Source organism: Elgaria multicarinata, chromosome 11 (genome assembly GCF_023053635.1).
Source record: "Elgaria multicarinata webbii isolate HBS135686 ecotype San Diego chromosome 11, rElgMul1.1.pri, whole genome shotgun sequence".
Taxonomy (NCBI): domain Eukaryota; kingdom Metazoa; phylum Chordata; class Lepidosauria; order Squamata; family Anguidae; genus Elgaria; species Elgaria multicarinata.
The window spans coordinates 47,559,080-47,583,040 of record NC_086181.1 but is presented as its reverse complement, the minus strand read 5'-3'; the positions used below and the strand labels follow the sequence as shown (position 1 = coordinate 47,583,040).

Genomic DNA, 23,961 nt, shown 5'->3' with positions numbered 1-23,961 from the left:
CTTTCCATCCCCCCGTGGGGGCAGGTCCCTCAGAGCTCTGTGCAGGTGACCGGCGTCAGCCCGTGGATCAGCAAGGTGGGCCCCAGGCCCGTGGTCAGGATTTCCAGCTGCTCCAGATAGCGCTCGTGCTGGGAGGTGTCCGCGGGCGGCCGGGGGAGGTAGAGGAAGCGCACGGCCGTCTGGCCCCCTTGCTGCTGCAGCAGGCCGTTGACGGACGCCAAGTACTCGTCCGTCACCCGGAAGGTGGCCGCGTTCAGGAAGGTCTCCGCCGCCGCCGCCGGCCTCTCGGGGCTGGAGGCAGCCGGCCGCTGGGGGCCGTGGAGGGCCACCACTTGGTCCCAGGTGACGATCTTGATGGTGGCCTTGATCCGCAGCTTGGTCAGCAGCTCCCGCAGCTTCTCCTCCTTGCTGACCCAGCCCACGTCCCCGGACTCCACGCAGAGGAAGATGCGGAGGCGGGCCGCCTTCCAGGAGCTGACCATGGTGAGGATGCAGGCCATCTGGAGCAGGAAGAGGCTGCAGATGTCCACGTAGGTGGGTGTGTGGGGGCGCAGCAGGTTCAGGGGCCAGACGTCGATGTAGCAGCCCTCCAGGCGCCGCTTGGAGGAGGGGGAGGTGGCGATGGAGGCGGCGGAGGCAGAGGGCGGCAGGTCCTTCTCCAGCAGGTGGAAGTAGCGGGCCAGGCACACGTTCTTGTGCATCTTCACCGCATCGGAGATGATGGCCACGTACTCGGCGGGACTCAGGGCCCGCTGGCTGGCCGCCTCCCTCACGGGCGGGAAGTGGGCCTGCAGGGCTGCCAGGTCCACCCCAAACTCGTCGTTCTCCCGAGCCTGGCTGAAGGCCGGGTCCTGCAGGAAGTAATCCTCGGGCACGCAGTCGTCGTAGAAGCCGAGGACCAGCGTGTTGGGCTTCATCCCTCCTGGGGAGGCAAAGCGGAGGATGCAGGAGGCGTTGCAGTGCGGGCAGCAGAGGAGCGATGGAGCCACCCTGGGTTCAAAGCCCCGGAGGGGAAAACCCAGGCGAGGTCTCCAGGGGGGCCCAGGCTGTGCTCCGAGCCCCGGGCTCCTCCCAGAGGACCACCCTGCTGCCAGTAGGGACGGGAGGCTGGGCGCTGTGGGCGCTGTCTCTTGCTTTGGCTTATGGCCGGCTAGCAACGGAGCCGGGAGGAGACTTTTCCCTCCCCCTGCAAAGGCCGGCTTGGCTCACTTGCTGGAGTCGTGCAGAGCGAAGGGCTGGGCTCCTCTATAGAACCGCTGCCAGCTGGCTCTGCTCCCGTGTGGGCAGTTGGGGTGGAGGGCTGCCAGTGTAGAAATGCAGCTACTTCCACTTCCATGGGGTGGGGGTGGGGCATGGCCCAGGAGCAGAGGAGTCCTGCCTGGAGTGCGGAAGCCCCCCGCCCCAGCCCCCCCCCCCCCCGGCAGCCTCTCCAGGCAGGGCTGGGAAACCGCCTGCCTGGCGCCCCGGAGGGAGACCCACGGCTGGGCCAGGCCAGGCGGACCCAGGGCCCGGCTCCGTCGGGGGCCATCGTGTTGCGGCACCCTGCCTGCCCCCTCCTCACCTAAGCCCGTGATCCGGAGCAGGTGCTGAGTCCCTTGGCGGACTGAAGGCGACAGCGTCAGGTCCACGAAGGCCTTGATGCTCAGCTTGTCCACCAGGCTCAGCCAGAAGTTGTAGTGGGCCTGGATGGGGTCAGAGGGCATGGAGTCTGCCGGGGGAAGAGATGGCAGAAGGTTAGCCAGGCACACACACCCCGCGCTGATTTCGGGGGGAGGCTCATCAAGGGTTCATTTCACCAGGGTGGAGGTATGGGGGCCCCTTGCATTTGGGGTGGGTGGGGGTGGAACCCGCAGTCCTGCTACCGATTTTCAATACCGAAAGTCAGGTCTAAAACATGTGGAGAGATATGGAAGATCAGGGTTCCTCTGAGCACATGCAGACAGCCGTCTCTCCAATGGCCAGTGCTTAAAAATGACCCTTCGCACACAGCTGGGCTTAGCAGGTAGGCTCCCAGACCTCTGTGTTGGTCTTTTCAGGCGCTAACCTCTGGGTCTATTGCTCTACTGGCTGGGGGATGCTGGGATCTGTAGTCTAGCACAACTGGCTAGTCTTCATGGTACGGGAAAGGGCATACTGGGAGCCACAACTCCTGGGTCCAACAGGTTACAGTGTGGGGAAGTCCCCACGGCTGACGGGCTCCCTCATGGGGCGAGGGGCAGGTGGGAGCCACCCTGGGAGGTGTCAGCCTTCCCCTGCCGCATGTGGCTTGGCCCACTTACTCGAGTCATCTGCCTTGCAGCGTCCATCCCTTGGTTATTTACTTATTTACAGCATTTTACTCCGTTATTCAGCCAAAAAAATTAAAAAGGCCCCCTGGGCAGCTTACAAAGATTAACAGTTGCTGCCTGCAGGTTTACTATCTAAAAGACACGACACAAAAGGAAAAGGATTTAGGAGGGAGGAGGAAAAGAGCAAAACTCAGGCACACGTTCTTTGTTTCAAAGTTCTCATGAGTGTTCTTTTTGGCAGGGAAGGGCAAGATGACCTCCCCGCGGCTGTTTCCTCTCCAGCCGAGGAATGGGGCCGGCGGGGTCTCCCCCTTGCCCTGCTGTTTATCCTGGAGATGGAGGGGAGGGGTGGGTGGGCACGCAGCATCTGCAGCCCCAGGGAGCGGCAGTGTTTGGCCCAGAGGCCAGCAGGGGCCTGGACAGGGCGGGCTCAGCCGGGGCGGGGGCCTCCTCGCCCTGCCGTGGGGGGCCGGGCGCTGCTCTCCTCCGGCCGCCTTACCCAGGTCCCCGATCTCCACATGGCCCAGCACAAAGAGGCCTCCTTTCTTGAGGTGGTTGATGAACTTCATGAGCTGGGATCCGCCCCGGGGATTGGCCACCATGAGGAGAATCTGCGGCCGCCAGAACTTGACGTGGTCCTTCCGGATGTCCAGGAGAAGCAAGTACTTCCGGACCTTTGAGGGGAGGGAGGGAGGGAGGGGGGCAGGGGGGGAGGGAAGGAGAGAAGCGGCCGCCCAGGTCAGAGAGGTGAAAGGATCCAGCCCTTTCCTCACACGCAGGCCTACAGAGGGGGGCACGATGAGACGGCGCCTCGTGAGTCAGCCTGGGACCTACAGGCTCCTCGCCTGCCTGGCCAAACGCAGGGCAGTAGAAGCTCTTCCGGCCGGAGGGCCAAGGTCCGTTTTGGAGGCGGCAGCGGCAGGAGCAGCGGGCCGAAATGGGAACCATCCCCCCGGGGTGTAGTCCCAGGCTCATCCTGCAAGTGACTCGGCCTCCAGGGAGGCATTCCGACCTTTGAGAGCAAGGGGAAAAGTTGCCCCAAAGTCAGGGAACCACCCATCGATGGGGGCGGAGGAAGGTGGGCCGCTGTGGGGCCCTGTGGGAATGGAGCGCTGGACTAGACAGACCCAGGGTCAGATCCAGCATCCTCCCAGAGTGCAGGACACGGAATAACGGGCTCAAGTTAAAGGAAGCCAGATTCCAGCTGGACATCAGGAAAAACTTCCTGACTGTGAGAGCAGTACGACAATGGAATCAGTGACCTAGGGAGGTTGTGGGCTCTCCCACACTAGAGGCCTTCAAATGCAGCTGGACAGCCATCAGTCAGGGATGCTTTAGGGTGGATTCCTGCATGGAGCAGGGGCACATAGTTTGTGGAGGCCTGCGGGCCGGGGCCACTGCCAGGCCCTGAAAAGATCAGGGCCCTGTAAAAATGTATATCTATGTACTCAAGCTTAGAAATAATTACTAGGATTTGTCTGAACTCTGCAAAATGCAAAGCCAGCCAATTCGTTTCCAATCCATGCCAAGTAAGACACAGGCTTTAATTCATTTGCCCTCTGCCTCCCGGTCACCCTAAACCCGTCATTCCTCCGCAAGGACAATTCATGCACAACAGCTACAAAGAGGGGTGGAAAAATGCCCTCCAAAGAGTGACTGCTATGGGCTTTCATGCACCCTTTTTATAGAATCCTAGAATAGCAGAGTTGGAAGGGGCCTACAAGGCCATCGAGTCCAACCCCCTGCTCAATGCAGGAATCCACCTTAAAGCATCCCTGACAGAGGGTTGTCCAGCTGCCTCTTGAAGGCCTCTAGTGTGGGAGAGCCCACAACCTCCCTAGGGAACTGGTTCCATTGTCGTACTGCTCTAACAGTCAGGAAGTTTTTCCTGATGTCCAGCTGGAATCTGGCTTCCTTTCACTTGAGCCCGTTATTCTGTGTCCTGCACTCTGGGAGGATCGAGAGGAGATCCTGGCCCTTGCAACGTCCCTGCCGGGGGCTCCCTCCCTCCACAGATACCGCCACCCCCCAGACTTGCACACAGCTGTACCTGGTGAAAGATGAGGGCCTGGCTGATGTAGCCCCAGGAGGAAGCCGCTGAGCGCAGGTGGATGAAGGCCAGCAGCAGCAGCATCAGGCCCAGGCTCCCAGAAGCGCCGGCTGGACTGATGAGGAACATCATCACCAGGCAGGAGACGATCCCCAGCAAGCACGTGTGCCACGAGAAGACCTGGAACGTGGGGCTGGCGGGGGCAGGGCAGGGTCAGGGCACCGCTCACACTTGCCCCAAAGGCCGGCCAGACGGCGGGCCACACGGGTTCTCTCGGCAGCCAGCCGGCACGGATCCACCCCGCCTTCTCCCCGAGCGCCACCCACCGGAAGTTCGGAGCAGACGCCCACTCGAGAGCCAAGCAGGCCAGGTCCACGGCGGCGTACGCCACGAGGTAGAAGACGGTCACGATGCCGGCGATGGTGTTCAGCTTCCCGACAAGGAGGACCAGCTGCAGGAGGGGGAGGGGGAGGCAGCAGCCGGGGGAGGGTCAGGCCGGCCGGGGCACCCCACGGGGCGTTGGGGGAGGCGCCTGGCTTCGAAGGCAAGGCTCCCAACTTCACCGTGGCCCGGTGGTTGGACCACAGCTCCATTGGGCAGGAGGCCCCCGGCTGAACCCCCTCCCCTGGTGTCTCAGGGGCGTCCGCTCCCCCGGGCTCTCTAGACTCTTGCTTGTAGTTTTAGTTGAAACAGGGTCACGAAAGTCAGCCACGAGAGCAAGCCACAGGGCCACAAGATCGAGCCATGGGGCCATTTGCCAGGGGTGCTTTCCGCCCTCTCCGGGGCCTTTGCTACCCTGGCAGGAACAGGCCCCTTCTAGGGGTCCTGGGCCTCAGGCCTGTGGGCCAAATCTGGAGCGCCCGAGCGCCAAACCCAGCGCTCCCGGGCTCCTCCAGACGACCCCTTCCCCCTTTCCCCTAGCCGTCAGGACCTTACCCATGGTCCCCCCCTCCTTCCAAGAGATTGAAAAGCCCCTCCCGAGGCCGAGTTACTGACAGGAAGGCGCAGAGCCGGGACCGGCTGGTCTTCTGGCTCCTTCCACCCCGGGAGTGTGGCCCCCAAGAGCCCCTCCGAAATGGAATGCGACCCTCGGGCTGAAAGGGCCCCAACCCCTGGCCAATGTCCCCCCTCCCTACATGCTCAACGGTGGCAGGGATGAGCCGCCTGGGACTCCCATGGAAGGCCTGGCTGGGGGGCGGGAGAGGGGGGCCTTACCTGCACGAGGCCCCAGGTGTAGAGGACTGCCACCCAGGGGTTCCCCCCTTTGGACACGATCTTTGCCGGAGCCAGGACCAGGCCTGTTGGGAGAGAAGGAGCGTCTGTTGCAGGGGACCCTGGGAGGGCATTTCCAGACTGGGGAGGGGACTCGTAAAAGGGGTGAAAGCTTTTTCCCTCCGTAAAGGGCGGTGGGGGGGGGCGAGCTCAGCCTCACCGAACAGGTCGTCCTTCGCCAGGGCGTGCAGGATCCGCGACGCGCCGATGAGGTTGCTCATGGAGGCCGACAGAGAGGCGGAATAGATGCCGATGAGCACGAAGGGCGGCCAGACGTTGATGGCGCGGAAGAAGCCGTAGTCACCTTTCAGCAGTGTCCTGCGGGGCGGAGAGGGAGGCCGTCGGTTCCTTCCCCTGGAGCACCACCCGCAGGGAAGACCCCTCTGGGGCGAACCCCACCCCGGCACCCTCAGCTCCACCCCCTCCACTCTGCCCCCCACCCGAGGGCCGGTGCGACCGTCCCCGGCCATCCAGGGACGTCTCCTCTCGCCAGAGCCGCTCGCCAGGGAGTCGGGACAGGAAGGATTCCCAAGGGGACGCCCGGCAGAAACGCCCGCGGCCCTGAAATAACGCACACATGGCGCTCCCACCACCCACCTCTCACAGGTGAAGCTGGTCATGAAGAAGAGGAAGAAGTAGATCACGAAGGTGTAGACCACGGCCACGATGGTCCCCTTGGGGATGGAGCTGCTGGCGTTCTTCAGCTCGCCTTGAGAAAGAGAGGCGAAGACGGCGTTCTCTCTCCGGCCTCGGCACTTGGCGATTCTCTCCCCACTCACCCCCGGTCGCCACAAAAGGGGCACAGGATCAGAAGGACCCTCTCCTCCACGAAGTCCCCACAAAGCCCCCTCCCGTCCATCTGGGCTCCCAAATACACACCCTCTGACACCCCCAAACCTCACCTGACATGTTGGAACCTGCCATGATGCCTGTGCAGCCGTTGAACATGACCGCAAAGACAGTGGCAAAGGACATCATGTTGTTCGTGGTGTAGTCACGAGAGTACATGGCTGTGCAGGCGGTCAGGAGGAGAACGAGGCGGGGGGGGAGAGAGAGAGAGAGAGAGAGGAGGGGGTTGGACTTGATGGCCTCAGAGACCCCTTCCAACTCTACTATTCTATGATTCTATGAAGACACACTTTGCTGGGTCACTTTCTTCTGAGCCACGCAGACAAGAGAGTGTGGTTTACTTCCAAGGTACGAGAAGGAGCCCTCCGCCTCCCCCCCCAAAGCCCCCACCCCACCCCACCCATCCTGCCAGCGCGTGACGGCACCTCGTCCTTTTCTGCCTGCAACACCTCACAGGGCTGCCCCCCCCCCCGCCCATTTTAGAAGATGCCATTTCCAATCACACCTACCCACCGCAGAAGGTGGAGCACCAGCTAAAAGAGAGTTAAATGAACCAGGGAGATAAATTTGTGGATGATGGTCTCGTGCTACCCCCATCCTCATTCTCCTACCATTTCATACCCCAAACATCCTGAAAAAAAAGAAAAAGCAAATCCCTTAACCACCTGTTAAAAATAAAACCATTTTTTTGGGGGGTGTTGCTTTCTTTCCAGCAAATCAAAAACAAAAGCCACAGCACTGTCCAGTAGCTTAAAACCCAAACAACACTGCCCAATGCATTTGCGCGGGCCGACAACAGATTGTGCAATTAACTACAACGCACTCCCAGCCAACCCCAAGGGCTGTGTCTTCATGCAAACTAGGGGAGATGTGCTTTTAGCTGTACAGTTTCAAATGTAGATGGTTTCCTGCATTTTAACATTTATTATATGATTCTTTGAGGGGGGGCTTTGCTGAAAGCAACCCACGTGCCTGGGCACGGTAATGGACTGGACGAGGGCTAACAAACTGAGACTCAATCCAGACAAGACAGAGGTAGTTAGCGGGTGGTTCATCTGTCCGGCGAGGGGATGTTTGCCCTGTCCTGGACGGGGTTGCACTCTCCCTAAAGGATCGGGGCCGTAGTTTGGGGGTGCTCTTGGATCCAGAACTGTCACTTGAGGCACAGGTGAACTCAGTGGCAAAGAGCACCTTTTATCAGCTTAGGTTGATATACCAACTGCGCCCTTATCTGGACAGAGATAGCCTAGCTACAGTTATCCATGCTCCGATAACCTCTCGTTTGGATTACTGCAATGTGTTATACGTGGGGCTGCCTTTGAAAACAGTCTGGAAACTTCAGCTGGTACAAAACAGGGCAGCCCACCTACTAACAGGGACTGGCCGGCGAGATCACATCACGCCAGTCCTTTTACAACTTCACTGGCTGCCAGTCCAGGTCCGGGCCCGATTCAAAGTGCTGGCATTCAAAGCCCTAAATGGCTTGGGGCCAGGTTATTTGAAAGAACGCCTCCACCCATATGTACCTGCCCGGACCCAAAGGTCATCCACAGGGGGTCCTTCTCTGTGAGCCCCTGCCAAAGGAAGTGAGGCAGGTGGCTACCAGGAGCAGGGCCTTCTCTGCTGTGGCACCCCGGCTGTGGAACGAGCTCCCCAGAGAGGTTCGCTTGGTGCCTACATTGTTTTCCTTTCGTCGCCAGCTGAAGACCTTTTTATTCTCTCAGTATTTTAACACTTAATTTTAACTTAAATTTAAATTTTACTGTTTTAACTCTGTATTTTAGTTTTATATCAATTTTGCTGCGTGGTTTTTATCCTGGTTGTGCTTTTCACACTGTATTTTGTATTTGTGCTTTTAACCTGTTGGTTGTTTTATTATGGTTTTAATTTTTGTGAACCGCCCAGAGAGCTTCGGCTATTGGGCGGTATAAAAACGTAATAAATAACTTAAATTTAAATTCTGCTGTTTTAATCTCATATTTTCACCTATATCAATTTTTGAGGTGGTGCTTTTTATATTGTACTTTGTGTTTTTAAATTGTTGGTTGTTTTATATTATGCTCTTCATGGTTTTAATTTTTGTGAACCACCCACAGAACTTCGGCTATTGGGTGGTATAGAAATGAAATAAATAAATAAATAAAATAAATGAAGAAAAAAACCCTATCAATACATCTGTCGGCGGTGGAAATGGCTGTTGTGTCCCCTTAAGACATTTGCGGAATGGAAATTTGGCTTCAAAACAGAAACGTACTGGCGAGGACGCATCTCTGTTTCATAAGCATCTTTTGCGACAGACTCCCCAGCCTGGCGCCTTCCAGATATGCCGGACTACAGCTGCCATAGCTTCGTGTGGGGATGCTGGGAGCAGTAGTCCAACACATCTAGAGAGCACCAGGTTGGGGAAGGCCGCTCCAGGCTCTGCCTACCATACATGTTGTCCTTGAGGGTGGAGACGTTGAAGCCGGTGAAGGAAGCGTTGAAGCTGTGGTTGCCGTCTCGGGAGACCAGGATCTCCCGGGGGGACACGGCGAAGAAGCTGGCGAAGATGGTGACCAGGACCACGTTGACCACCAGGAAGATGAAGAAGGCCGCCTTGGTGTAGATCTGGGCCCCCACCAGGCACACCACCAGGCACAGCAGGAGCACCACGGAGCCGTAGAGGAAGCTGTACAGGTAGCCCTGCGGGAGGGCCTTCGCACCGGGGGGGTCCGACCCATCTGGAGGGGGGGGGGGGAGAAAAACGGGCAGGCCGGGAAGGGGGATTGTTCAAGCTGAGCCCCTTCCTCGCTCAGAGCTGAGACCGCAGGGTGCCGAACCCCTCACGTCTGGGCCCCCAATCCAACCCCAATCCAGCTTCTCTGGAAGAGGTCCTGCATTCCTGCAATGTCCAGTGTCCGTCCTGCTGCAACACCGGAGCCCTGGGTCTCTGCCTCCCCCACCTAACCCCTTCGGCTCCCCCCTCCCCCTGGGTTCCAGCACCCACCTGCTCCGAAGACGTCCAAGATGGCTTCCACCAGCCCCAGGACATAGACGCCGCAGGCACAGACGTTGGCCAAGTAGAACATCAGCCCAATACTGCCGCCAAATTCGGGGCCCAGCGTCCGACTGATCATGACTGGGGGGGGGGGGTGTCAGTTAAGGCAACGTTTTCAAGGCGACGGGCCCTGCCTTCTCCCAAACTCATGCAAGGCTTTGGTTTCTACTGACAGCCATGGCAAAGGCACTTTGCACGAGCTCAGAGGCACTCGGAATCGACCGATTATTACGCGGCTGGTGTTCTGCTTCTGGACACAGGTTCTGGGGCAAAACCTGTACCCAGGCCTTTCCAAATCCAGCCTACTCCACCGGATCCCTGCCCCAGGCAGCCGGCTCCTGCTGCCCCTCACCCACCCCGTGGATCCCTTCTCCCTCGCCATCCTGACCCACTTGCTGTCCTCCTGGCTGGACCCCAGCCCCGAGCGCACCACAGCCAGCCCTCGGCCAAGAAAGGATACAGTACGCCCCGCCGGCCTGCACTGCCCCGTTGGTGGAGATGGCGCAGACAGAGAGGACTGTCAGGGAGATGATGACGTAGGCCACCACGAGCATCAGCAGGGACTGCAGGAAACCCGCGTGGCCCACAACGAACCCTGCGGGGAGGCGGAGGAGGCGGGTCAGGGCTGCACGCGGAGGTGGAAAGTTGGGGGCCAGCGCTGGGTCTCCCCCTCCCACTTTGAAATCTGAATTCCCAACTCCAGCTTTACCCTTCGCTAGACTTTTATCACAGACGTCCCCAGCCTGGTGCCCTCCAGAGGTGTGGGACTACAACTCCCGTAATCCCCCAGCCAGGCTGGGGGATTACGGGAGTTGTAGTCCCACACCTCTGGAGGGCACCAGGCTGGGAAAGACTGTTTTATTAGATCAATTTGGCAAAACAATTCTACGAGAAAAGTTTAGATACATTTTATTAAATAAGTTTAGATACGTTTTATTAGGTCAGTTCTGCAAAAAAGTAACCACAAAATGAAGCTTTCACAGGACCAAAAGTCCTTGACAAGACGAGGCCAAGTGCATCCCTGAGCTAACCTTCGCAAAACCTAAGCTGCCAACTGCCCCGCAAGGGCCATAGCTTCTTTCTACGCTAGGGTGAGCTTTGCTAAACCCAAGCTGCTGAACAGGGCTGGGCAGGGCTCTTCACTCCTTTGGCCTGGGAGTGGAGGCAGAGAGGCCAAACGGCATGTGAAAACATGAGTGGCCAGCTGGGAGAGGGCCCTGCAACCCTCCCGTGGCATGCTTATGATTTAAACCCCGCCCCTCTGACTTATACGGCTCACCTGGCACCTACAACGGTGGTCCTTTTTTCAGCCCTGAAGTTTTAAAAACTGCGTCCCTGTCGTTTTAGATGTTTTACCCTTGCTATTACTGTGGTTTTTATTCTGTATCAAACTTCTATTACGTTTTATCCGGTTATTGTATTTTATGGCTTTACGTTTTGCTTTGTCAAAACGCCCAGAGTGCAGCTTTGGCTATCGGCCGGTATACAAATGCAGCAAATGAAATGGAATACATTTTAAGGACGTGCCATTGGGGCCTGGCGTGCTGTCCAGGCGTCGACCTCAAAGGAGACCCTCAAGGTGAGTTTGGATGAACAGCAAAGGATGAATGCCCACCCGCAATCTGAGGCAGTCCTTTCGAGGGGGGCTTCTCGGCTACGCTGTTGTCTTTTGGGGACCCCAAGATGTTTGTAAGAACGCCCCCTGCCCGCACAGCCTCACCACCTCCGCAGCTGCCTGTGTCTGAACGCCCTGCAGGGGGAAAACGTGGCACCTCTCCAATGCCCCACCATCACCACTCACCGACACGCATGAAGACCACGATGCTGAACATGGAAAGGACCGTCGGCACGATGACCCCGAAGAAGGTGGACAGCTGCCGGGCCGGGTCAGGGTGGGGCCCCCCTGACCCCACCCCACCCACCACCAGGGGGGCCTCTTCCTGGGTGGCCCCCGGCATCTCTCCTTCCCCTGACACCCGGAACAGCCGGTAACTGAGCAGAGGCGAGCTCTCTGTAGACATGGCCCGGGGAGGCGTCGAGGACCCCAGCTTATCTAGGGGGGAGAAAAAATTAATAGGTTAGCTGTGAGAGTCCAAACCAGCAGCGCCGGTTGCCACGGCCATTGGAAGCCCAGTCCCAAGAGGCGGAAGCCCCCTGCGCCCACCCCCACCGGATCTTCGCTACCAGGAGACGTCGAGAGGGGCCCTCACTGAGTCAGAGCTTTCCTCCACCTGGCCCAGTGTTGACGACATGGGCCGGCAGCAGCCACAGCTCCCCCTCCAGAGCTTCAGGCAGGGGATCCCTCCCAGCCCTGCCTGGAGATGCTGCTGAGGCTCGAACCCAGGACCACCACGGAGCTACAGAGCCTGCCCAACTCGGACTGCTTTCAAAGGGGTTTCCCCCCCCCCCCCAGAAATCCATGGGGGAGAAGGCTATACCAACGGTTACTAGTCCTGAGGGCTTTCATTCGTTCGTTCATATCTTTGTAACGTTTCTATCCTGCCTTTCCTCCAAGGAGGCCACGATTCCCCACTGTTTTCTTCTTTCCCATTTTCTCCTCACAACAGCCCTGCGAGGTAGATTAGACTGAGAGTCCGTGAACGACCCAAAGTCACCCAGGGAGCTTCATAGCTAAGTCGGGGACTAGAACCCAGGTCTCCTGAGTCCCAGTCCAGCACTCCGACCACTACACCACACTGCATTTTGCCTGCTGTATTGGAGGAGTTTGAGGTCTCTGTATCAGTTGCTAGGGACCCCAAGCGGCGGGGGGGGGGCGCTCCTGGGCTTCCCCTGGGGGCACCTGCTTGGGCACCGGGGCACCTGATGCTGGGTGAGATGGGCCCCGTTGGGCCTGATCCAGCAAGCATCTCCTGACACCCCCAAAGGTCTCAACCTGACTACCTGCCTGGATGCACCCCACAAATCCTTGGTGGTCACTCAACAACAACCCCCTCCCCAGTGTTGTAGCTGCCAAACACTGCACGAGGGGGGGGGGGAGTGGCTCCAGTGACTCCAAGACCTGCTGCTGTACATCAGACCCCACCCCCACACATCTGTCCTGTGTCATCCCCAATACAAAGTTGGCAGGGGATGGAGATTTCCTGGTTGCACAGGGCTGTGAGCTACGAGGCAGGACTCCTGGGTTCTCCAAGTAGTCTCAGAGCAGAGAGCCAAGAAGGTGAGCAAAAGGGCCGGATGCTGGAGCAGGAGTGATGTTTAGAAGGTGGGGGGGTCAGGGGTGGGGTGGGGGGCAGAGAGCCAAGGCTCCTGGGTTCTTCAGACAGGGAGAGGAGGGCTCCCCTTCCTTTTTCACCAGAGAGCCGTCAGAACGTGGGATAAGAGCGATTCCCCTGTGACAGTTTGAGGGTGAGGAGGGCACTCTGCCCATGATCAGAGGGACCAGTGCCTTCGTTGCTTTACAAACAGGCCCCAAAACTGAGACCCAGGATAAATTAAACCAGTGTTTGTGTGTGTGTGGGGGGGGGGTGGAGGTAAAATTGAAAATAAAACAAAAAGGAGTGTGAATATTTAGGAACGAGACTTCTCAGGGGTGGGTGGGACCCCTCTCCTTCCCCCACCCCCACTTTCAAGTCACCATCACCCCAGTTTCTACAGCTTCTAGACCCTGGCCGCTGACTCCCCCCTCCCCCCTCTCTAAGAATGGCCTTTTCAAGTCAACCATCCTGGATGACTTTTGTAGGGTACAGATACTTGACCCCCCCTTCCCCCGACCATAAAGGGCGGGGGGAGGGGGGTCAAGTATCTGTACCCCTACAAAAAAAGAGCTGTGTGTCCCCCCCCCTTCTGAGAATGTGGTCTCGCGGCCCCTCTGTTCCCAGATCAGGACACACACACACCCAGTGAAGCGGGGGCCGCTTTGTGTATCCCCACCCCCCATCAATGGGGAGGGGAGGGGACGAGAAGCCGCAGCTCATCCTAGCAAGCGCTTGCGGGGGGGGGGGAGGGGAGGGGAGGGGGAGCGGCGCAGCTGGAGTGGGGGAGGGGCGTCACTCGGAGCAGGTGATTCACGTTCAGCGAGGGGGGGAGGGGTCAATTCGCCAAGCATCAATTGGAGGGGGAGGGGCGGAAGAGACCTGCTACGCCTGCCGGGGTGGGGCCCGATCCTCGCTCGCGCCAGCCTCTCCCCTGCCCGCAGGAACCCTGCTCCTCCCGGAGCCTCTCCCTCTAGGGGGGGCTCTTCCTCTCGGAGGGACCCAGGCGTCCTGCACCCCGCTTTGCGAACCCAGGCGTCCCGGCTCCCAATCCCCCTCCCCTCCCTCCGAGGGACCCAGGCGTCCTGAGCCCCCGAGCACCGACCTGGCCACGTCCGAAGCCGCCGCCGCCGCCCCGGGCACCGGCGGGTCACGGGCCCTTCATGTGACCGGCCCGGCTCGGCCTCCGCGCCTGCCCGGCTGTGACTTCGGCAGCCTCGAAGGCGGCGGCGGCGGCGGCGGCCGTGAGCTCAGATCCTGCCGGAGGAGGAGCCAGGCGCGGCGGGCGGCGGAGGAGGGCCGCCGGCTTGCGGCTCCCATAGGACTCTTTTCCTCCTCATGCAGGAAGAGCCCACAGAGCCGCCGAAGAGGGACACGCGTCGGCCTGGCCTTGCGCGCATCCACACGCACACGTGTGTCCCCCCTCCCCCCCCGCACGTCGCTCTCTCCTTCTCCAGCAAGGCTTCGAAAGGGGGCCACGAGCAATTTCTCCTCTTCTCCCCTACCAGGACACGGGCCTCCGCTTCTGGGGCTCCACCACGCCGGGGGGGGGGGGCAGGGTCGTGTGAACGCCCATAGGTCTGATTGCCAAGGCAGACACGCGTGTTTGGGACGGGGCCGAGTGGGAGGGATCACTTCCCTTACCTGGGAATTTCCAGGCTGGAGAGAGAGAGAGGCTGGCAGGGCTGAGGAAGTGGCCAGTGGCCCAGGGTTCGTGGCCTGGGGCTGGGCTTCTGGGTGTGTGTCTCCACAGAGTATGAACTCTCCCTGCTTGCTCTTGCCGGTTTATTCCTGCAGTTAACACAGGAGAAGGGCTTTTTCCTGGCCTCTGCTTCTCCCACAACCTTTGCGGAGGATGGCAACCCGCCCGCCCTGGCCCAAAAGTTCCTGGCTGCGGTCTGACTCTGGGCAAGTCTCTTCTAATCAAGTCGCCTTGGGGGACCCCTGTCTGGATTGATAAGTAAATGAATGTAAAGAAATGAAAAAAGAACAACAACTGGCCTTTCACTTCTCTCACTGAAGTTGCACAATTTGACAACATTCTATTGCCGGCTGCTTCTCCCTGAGCAGTTAGAAATGTAGGTGAATAATATGGGCCCAGCAGCTTAATATTTGGGCGGGGGCGGGGGCGGGGGCGGCGTGCACAGAACCGTCAACCCCACAAGGATCTCACTTGCAAGGGTATAAAAACGTGAGGATGATGCCCAGCAGAGAGACCGCTGCTGAGTGCTGGTTTTCCCTGCTGCTGTGATTCGCATTAAGGTCTTCAAACAGGACTTCTGCTCCCCCTCGCCCAGAGCCATCAAACAGCGGAGGAATGGGGTGTGTGGATTTGCTAGGGTGGCCCTATGAGAAGGAGGACAGGGCTCCTGTACCTTCAACAGTTGTATTGAAAAGGGCATTTCAGCAGGTGTCAGTTGTATGTATGGAGAACCTGGTGAAATTTCCTCTTCATCACAACAGTTAAAGCTGCAGGTGCCCTGCCCTCTTTTAAAGCTGGTCACAGTATAGCTGCAGTATAGCTCCTGCAGCTTTAACCATTGTGATGAAGAGGAAATTTCACCGGGTGCTGCGTGCATACAAATGACACCTGCTGAAATTCTCTTTTCTATGCAACTGTTAAAGATAGAGGAGCCCGGTCCTCCTTTTCATAGGGTCACCCAAGGATTTGCGCTGGCCCTGGAGAACATGCCTCCGGTGGCAGCTTGCAAGTCCCCGTTGCTCGTCTCTGTGTGTGTAAACACCCACATCCGTGGCACGCATGCAAACCAGCCTCTCCCTGCCGACGAATCACAGGATTGCCCAAGAGAGCAACTGGGCCACCTGCATGTGTGCGTTGCACAACTGTGCGAGAGAGAAGTTTCTGAGATTGTGCTCCTGCAGGCCGGGCGGAGCGGCGTCCCTTCATGGCTCTTTTCTGGGCTGTGCCGTTGCCTCCGCCGGTGAATATCAGCCAGCCGGCCGAGTGCGTTATCAGCCCCAGCTGCACGCGCCCAAGTGCCTCTCCGATAAGATACCGAGATAACCCTGCGGCCTCGAGGGCAGCCTCCGGGGTCACTCCACGGCCTTTCGCATGGCAGGCGAGCCCGGTGGGAGGGGTGGGAGCCTCAGCCCCCTCCTCAGGGTGGGTAGCCCTGGACCGGAGGATACTATGGTGGCGGAGGAAGTATGTGTCAACAGCCTCCCCGCTCCTGATATGTTAGTACAAGGGTGGGGAACCTCATGGCTTGAGGCCAAATCCTGCCCCCCCCCCGCTCTTTCCTCCAGCCATCATTTGGGGGCTTCCTGGCGCTGGGACAGTTCCCCCCACCCCATTCCAAATCTCCTTGTGCCTGACAGGAAGAGCTCAGAGCTAAAACAGACGTGCGCCACCACAATGCGGCCCCCGAGTGCTTCTCGGAAACAGCCGCTGGCCCTCGGGGGAAGGCGGTTCTGCCCCCCTCCCCAGGTTAGAGCAACAGCAAGGCTGCTCCGGGCCAACCCTGATGAAGACGAACCTAAAGCATCCTCTGAGCATTTTAAACTTCCTCCAGGCCTTCGCACGGTTGTGACTACAGGTATAAAAGCTTCACTACCTGCCTCACCTGCCGCTCCCTGGAGGTGGGGTGGGGTGGGGCCCCCCTAAGCTGCCGGGCCCTGGACTTTGGCCCCAAGAACCACACCAGCGCCCCCTCCTCAGCCTGCTTTTACAGAGAATCCCGATAACAGCCGGCAGCGTCAGTGCTGGGTCCCCTCCAGCCTCTTCCGGGCGCCTGGCAGGGCAGCTGCAGAACAACAGAGGCCTCCTTGTCTGGAAGGAGCGGCGCCCGTGGGGCTCGGGCGGCCCTCCCAGGTCACCCTGCCTTCTCGCCATGAAACCCACATCCTGCATCCATCCTCCCGTGACCGACCTTGTGGCTCCTCTGTCGTGGTGAGTGCTGGAACAGGAAGGCGGCGTGCCTCAAGAGTGCCCAGGAGCAGCCTGGCCGGTGTTGTGCAACTGGGGCCCGGCAGGCCTGCCGCCCCACTGGCGAGGGAAGTCCTTTGACACATATAAGCCTTTGTTTATGTTCCAAGGCTGAGCCCTGGGTTGGGGACAGCCAAAAACTGCAGGCCAGCCGCGTGTGTGTGTGTGTGTGTGTGTGTGTGTGAAAGCAAACACAAAGAGACGTGGAGGTTTAAAATCAGGAGGGCGTGGGTGTGCAACACACGCTGGAGGGGGAGGCTCTTCAACCCTACACAGCCGTGCTCTTGCACAAGTCCCGGTCGCTTCTGTGGGACTCGTGCCAGATAATGTCTTGCTGGACTGGGCCATGTAGTACTAGATCAGCCTTCCCCAACCTGGTGCCCTTGAGATGCTTTGGGTGTCCGCTGCCAATCAGCCCCAGACAGAATCGCCCAGCCATCAGGGATTCTGGGCGTTGTAGTGCAAAACACGTGGAGCCGTCCAGTATCTGGGGCAGGTGGGGCTGAGCTTTCAAGGTGCTGCTGGAGTCCCTTTCCTCACATGCATGAAGGGTTAATGTGCGGCAGGTGTATATGCAGAGCTGGTGGGCTGGGGGGAGAGTGAGAAAAGGCAGGAAATGCAGACGGGGCTTGTGGCTTCCTTAGCGGTTGGATGAGAAGATGACCCTCCTTGCCCCTCTTCAAGCCATGGGGGTGGGGGGAGAGAAATCCCTGGGGGATGTGCAGCCGAGCAGACCCTTCTTCCCGTCAAAGTGCCTTTGTCCACGAACGTCCCCCCTAAGCTCAGTGACCACGGTGTCCTGGGTGGCCAAAATGTCCCCCTTTGCCGATGTCAGATTTGTGAGCTTTTATCCTTCCCCATAGAGACTGGTCTGCTGGCCCTGCGCAGAACGCAGCAGGCCACGGCTGGGGTGCCCCTCCTGTGGGAAGGCGAGCCGGTGTCTGAGCCCGAGAGTTGTGGGGGGCGTTCTTGGATCTTGCCATAGTGTTGCCGGGGGAGACGCGGGGACAGCAGCGTCCGTTGCCTGTGCCTGGATCTCTTACGAGGTCTCGTACTGCAGGTAAGTAATGGTTTGGGGTTAGGGGGCTGTCTGGAAGAACGTACCAGGCCCCCCCACCCTAAGCCTGTGAGAGGGACGTGTCACGGTGCAGGAATGGCTGGAACCTGTGGGGCCGGCTTGCACAATTGCCACAGCCCACTGTGGCTTATGGTGTATGTCGGTGGCAATTGTGAATATTCAAGCGGCGGCATGTGGGTTTTGTGGCTTAATTTGACACCCAAACCTGGGTTGTTGCCTTGGCTTCCGAACTGCCCTCAAGCCAAAAACAGCCCATGGGTTGTGGGTGTTTCCTGAACCATGGCAACAACCCACTTTCGCCAGGTTCAGATGTCGTGATAAGCTGCAGCGACTGCGTGAATATTCGCAATGCGTATTCCCACGCCAGAAGACGCAGCGGACCGTGGCAGCCGTGCAAACCAGCCCCATCAAGCCTCAGTCCTGCCTGGACGATTATTCCTCGAATATTCATGCACTGCAGCCCCCCACGGCTTAAATAAGCCACAGTGGGCTGCAGTGATCGTGTGAACCGGGCCATTGACGGTAGGGTTGAGCGGTTTCAGCTGGGAGCGCTGGGTGCCAATTGATGTTACGTCGTTTTCTCTTCTAGGCCTCCTTTTGGGACTCTGATGCAACCGCTCCACCCCGACAACTAGGGGTCCCAGGCGAGACGCTCTGACGCTCTCTCCCCCTGCCCAAACGGGAAGGAGGGTCTCCCACCCATGGGTGGGAGGGAAGCACTACTCCTTCCATGCAATATAAGCTCTCTGTTGGCGAAGGCCAGGCACTCCGCTCCAACCATTGCCACTGCTGGCCAAACTCTCTCTCTCTCCTTGCAGCTCATTCTCCCCCCCCCTCCACGTACAACGTCTATTTATTTGTTTCTTTATTGCACTTTTCAACCACCTGGGCAGAGTACAGGTAAATTAAATTAAAGACATGACATACAGTATTGCAATAAAATAACGATAGAACAGCACGTAACAAAACGGCGCAAGAGGTACGAATGGTGCAGCGAGCCATAAAACCAGAGAGAAACCACCAGCAAAAATTAAAACCGTGCAAAGATTTTTTTTTTTATAAAGCACTATAACGGTTCTTAACATGGCTTGCAGGGATTTCAAATGGACAGGAAGCCTCAAGACAGAAAGGGAGCCTGGCGCCCTCCAGAGGTGTTGGACTACAAGGCCCATAATCCCCCAACCAGCACATCTGGAGGGGAAGGAAGCTCCAGCCAACAGCAGCTGCCTGCCCTTTTAAGTCTGTGTCGGTGCTGCACGAACTCCCTTGGCCGAGAAGAGCCGCCCCTCCCTGTTTCGCCACTCCAGATGTGCTCAGCCCCCTCCTCTTCCATGCAACTGTAGATGGGCGCAGCGGCCAGGCGCTCTGCATGACCCTCCCCCCCAGGAGAGAGCATTCAGGTGGCTGCGTGGGTCCATCTCAGCACACGCTTCCGCCTCCACCAGCAGCAGCCTTTTACGTGGCTCTTCATTGCCCCTTCAAGACCAGCCACCCCCAAACATTGCAGCAGGGAGCAAGAGAAGATCCATGGATGGAAGGCACCTCAGCTCACATGGCCCCGGGTGGGGTGGGGTGGGGTGGAGAGGGCCTGCGGGTGGCTGGGGGGCAGATGATGTCAGCATCTCTGCTTAGCAGAAAGTGCCTGGCCGGTGTCCTGCCACGCTCCGGCTCTAGGACACCAGTGGCTGTGAGAAGCTTTATTTGGAACCAGGCTGGGGTCCACGCCCACACAGCTGGGGGGCACCCTGGTAAGGCAGCCCGGGACCCTTCGCTTGGGGGAAGAACCCAGAGAAGGAGCAGGGCTGCTCCTGGCATCCGTGGTCGGGCATCTGCCCGATTCCCTGCTGCTGCGGCCGAGGGCGCTGTGAACAGCTCTGCAGAGCTTGCCGTGTGGAGTGGAGTCCCGGGAGTGCCCTCGCTTTGGCCACGTTCATAGAATCATAGAATCGCAGAGTTGGAAGGGGCCTACAAGGCCATTGAGTCCAACCCCCTGCTCAAGGCAGGAATCCACCCTACAGCATCCCTGACAGGTGGTTGTCCAGCTGCCTCTTGAAGGCCTCTAACTGGTTCCATTGTCGCACTGCTCTAACAGTCACGAAGTTTTTCCTGATGTCCAGCCGGAATCTGGCTTCCTTTAACTTGAGCCCGTTATTCCGTGTCCTGCACTCTGGGAGGATCGAGAAGAGATCCTGGCCCTCCTCTGTGAGACAACCTTTTAAGTATTTGAAGAGTGCTATCATGTCTCCCCTCAATCTTCTCTTCTCCAGGCTAAACATGCCGTTCTTTCAGCCTCTCTTCATAGGGCTTTGTTTCCAGACCCCTGATCATCCTGGTTGCCCTCCTCTGAACACGCTCCAGCTTGTCTGCGTCCTTCTTGAATTGTGGAGCCCAGAACTGGACGCAATACTCTAGATGAGGCCTAACCAGGGCCGAATAGAGAGGAACCAGAACCTCACGCGATTTGGAAGCTCTACTTCTATTAATGCAGCCCAAAATAGCTTTTGCCTTTCTTGCAGCCATATCGCACTGTTGGCTCCTATTCAGCTTGTGATCTACAACAATTCCAAGATCCTTCTCGCTTGTCGTATTGCTGAGCCAAGTGTCCCCCATCTGTGCCTTTGGTTTCTATTTCCTAGATGTAGAACTTGGCATTTATCCCTATTAAATTTCATTCTGTTGTTTTCAGCCCGGGCGTGTGTCTTCCCCTGGTGGGGCTCAAATCCCCAGCTGCTGCTTCCCAGCCCCATGCAGTAAGCCCCTGGAGGTGGCTGCTGCTGCAGCCCGTGTGTGGCTGCCCTGATTGGGTGTCCCATCCCACGGCAGCTGCGCCAAAGGCCCTTTCCCTCCGTGGGTGGGTCTTGAGCCCTTGTCCGTGGAGGGCTGGGGGCACTCTCTGGAGCGCACCCGGGCTCCCCTCCTCCTCCGCCCTGCATGCTGTGCTCATAAAACCTTGCTGTTTCTCTCCCCGCCCCCCTGCAAGCCGGAATGGACTGTTCATTCATTTCCCCCCCTCTGAGAAAACCCCTCTCTGCTGCCACCTTTCGCGTTTGGCAGGGATTTCTCCACCTATGGGCAGCTGTTCATCTGGGGGAGATTAAAAATGGAGCCCAGAAGCTCCCTTCCGAGACAACGACGGGGGCTACTCCAAATGCTCTCTCCTCTGGGGCAGGGGGCCGTGACGGAGCCTGCGAGGGAGGGAGGGAAGCAGGGTCAGCTTGTGGGTCCTACAGGAGTCTTCTTCAGGGGAAGAGAGAGACACAGGCTTAAGTTCCAAGCAAAGGCCCCAGGATTCTTGTGTTGGCGAGGAATACCATTTTATTGGCATTCGGCGATGCCGCCACCCTTCTGTAGTGTGTTCCAGACACACAGACGAAAGCCCCGTAAAGCTGTATTTAGCAGCTGGCTGGGAAAAGTGACTGAGCCAGGCGGTTTGTCCTTGGCCCACTCTCTCGGGAAGGAACGTCTGAGCATCCGAGGGTCCCGGGGGGCAGTTGTGCTGACGGGGAAGAGCTTGGGCCTGGCAGGTGAGTTGTGCAGGTGTCGTCCGGGCTTTGCTACCAACCAATCAGGCTCCAGGAAGCGGAAGCAGGGATCCCTTCTCTTGAGGGCCACCCTGGTTGCGCCCCCTCAGAGATCCAGAACCTCAAAACCCAAAGTACGAAGGTTCCCAGTGTGGCCTGGTTGAGGGGTGGGTGGGGGGACTGGGAAACTCAGAAGTGGGTGAGCTTGTTCCCAAAGGAGGGCGAATCTTTGGGCTGGCCTGAAAGGAAACAGAGAGAAAATTAATAATAATAACAATAATAATACCAAAACAGAGCCGACTTCCTTGGTTTGCAGAGCGGCCCCTGGGGTGGGTGGGGGGGGTGGGGGGGGAGGCAGCTGTGCGCATCGCGTTCCCCTGGGTTTCGGATGCAGCTGACCCTGGGGTGCAGCCTCCCACAACCTGGTGCCCTCCAAATGTGCCGGACTGCAACTCCCATCATTCCCAGCCAGGGAGTTGCAGTCCAGACACATCTGGCCGGGGAAAGGCCGCTTCCGCGTCCCCATCTCACCTTGAGCTGACAAGACAGCGATGTGGTCTTCCTGGAGCTTCTTCCTACAGGGCAGGGGAAGAGAGAAGCGCGGCAGCATCAGTTCCCGAGGGCACGTGGGTGTGGGGGGGTGGGATGTGGGTGTGCCAGGGCAGCCAGGAGAGAAGGCGGAAGAGGCAGCTGGGATTCCCGCTGGCCGGAAGGTCCTCTGCGTTTAGCCTCCTCCCCCGGCAGCCGGGTCTCAGCCTCTGGGGAGCAGAAGCCCCCTACCTAGGGGGCTGTGTTTCATTTCCAGCTGTTGTCATGATCAACAGCCCCTGGAATACCTGTCAGCCATGTTTTTAATGAATCCTTTTTTAAAAAAAATAAAATTCAATTTATGAGTTTGGCTGTCACGAAACGGCACGCCAGATGATCACAGGGCTGGAGCATCTCCCCTTTGAGGCAAGGTTACAACAGCTGGGATGGTCCAGCTTGGAAGAAGGGAGGCTAAGAGGAGACCTGATAGAGGTGGGCAACAGGAGGCCTGTGGTGGAGAACGTGGACAGGGAGCCATTTCCTCTTGCTCTCATCCTACTAGAACCCAGGGGGGTCATTATCCCATGAAGATGGATATTCACGACAGAGAAAAGGGAGGACTGCTTCACACAGCGCAGAGTTAGACTATGGAACTCACTACCACAAGATGTGGTGATGGCCACCAGTTTGGAGGGCTTTAAATTTATTTATTTTATTGCATTTATATACCGCCCTGTAGCCAAAACTCTCTGGGTGGTTTACAAAAGTTAAAAACAGATATGCAAAAATGTAAAAGCATAAAAACAATATCTATTTAAAAAAGGGGGGTTGGACAAATTCCTGGAGGAGAAGACTACCCATGGCGACTAGTCAGAGAATCCTAGAATAGCAGAGTTGGAAGGGGCCTACAAGGCCATGGAGTCCAACCCCCTGCTCCATGCAGGAATCCACCCTACAGCATCCCTGACAGACGGGTGTCCAGCTGCCTCTTGAAGGCCTCCAGTGTGGGAGAAGAGCCCACAGAGTCCTGATGGCTATGTGCTGCCTCCAGTATCTGAGGCAGTCAGCCTACATACACTAGCTGCTGGGGAACATGGGTGGGAGGGTGCTGTTGCCCCCGTGTCCTGCTTGTGGGTTTTCCGTGGGCAGCTGGTTGGCCGCTGTGCGAACAGAATATTGGATTAGATGGGCCTCAGTCAGATCCAGCAGGGCTCTCGTTATGTTCTTAATATCCAGTAGCAAGAGGTTCCATGGGGTTGTTGGTGTTCTGCTAGGAGGAGGAGGAGGAGGAGGAGGAGGAGGAGGAGGAGGAGGAGGAGGAGGAGGAGGAGGAGGAGGAGGAGAAGCGGCTCCTTTTTGGCCCTAAATCTCCTCACAAAGAGCTTTCAGTTGTGTGTCCATATTAACTTGTTCCCCTTCAGCCATTGTAGTTGGGGCTCCTCAACCTCCCCCGTGTCGGCGCTGGGTGGGCCCCGCTTAACCCCCCTCCCCCAGGACCATCTCTCTCTCATCCCACCTCCCGCTGCCAGGGGCTCCCAGCGCACGTCACGCTGCCGCTGGCCGTCTGTGACCCCCGCGGCCCGATCCGCCACCCAACCCTGCCAGAACTCTTACTTCTTCTTCTTCTGTTGACAGACGCAGACGATGGCCACGATAATGAGGATGATTGCCAAGGGAACGAGGACCCCGACGAGGATGGCTGTCAAATGGTTGTCTGTTTGGGAGCCGCAAAGAGAAGCCGGGAAAGAGAGGAGGAATGAATGAATGAATGAATGAATGAATGAAAGAATGAATGAATGAACGAACTATCAGCCTGGAAGGGGCGTTCCCAGGGACGGGGGGCAAGAAACGTGGTTACCTTTGGCGGGAGGTACAGGGGATGTATCCAACGGCGGGGGAGATGTGGAGGAGGGTTCCGTGGAGGAGGGATCCGTGGGGGAGGGATCCGTGGGGGACATTTCCAACGGCGCCTCCTCGCAGAGGAGTCCCGTGTAGCCTTCAAGGCAGAAGCAGATGATGCCCTCGGAGGACTCCTGGCACGTCCCCTCGTTCTGGCACGGAGCGCTGAGGCAGGGGCCCGCTGCGGAGGACGGACACGGAGACCACCGTCGGTCCAAGCGCCACCCTTCCCAGAGAACCCAGGCGTCCGGGCTCCCACACCTACCCCCCCACCCTCCAGA

General features: G+C 58.3%; 1 protein-coding gene across 1 annotated transcript; it reads right to left on the bottom strand.

Moving 5' to 3' along the window:
- On the bottom strand, window positions 1-13,841 carry SLC12A9 (solute carrier family 12 member 9). Its single transcript, XM_063137859.1, has 14 exons — window positions 13,814-13,841; window positions 11,298-11,549; window positions 9,957-10,091; window positions 9,446-9,577; window positions 8,889-9,179; window positions 6,513-6,620; window positions 6,208-6,319; window positions 5,771-5,928; window positions 5,554-5,636; window positions 4,665-4,789; window positions 4,339-4,531; window positions 2,788-2,962; window positions 1,562-1,708; window positions 1-922 (listed from the first exon to the last, which is right to left on the bottom strand). Exons 2-14 carry the CDS (start codon window positions 11,515-11,517, stop codon window positions 30-32), a joined length of 2,772 nt encoding a protein of 923 aa, XP_062993929.1. The 5' UTR covers window positions 11,518-11,549; window positions 13,814-13,841; the 3' UTR covers window positions 1-29.
- Window positions 13,842-23,961: the final 10,120 nt, after the last annotated feature.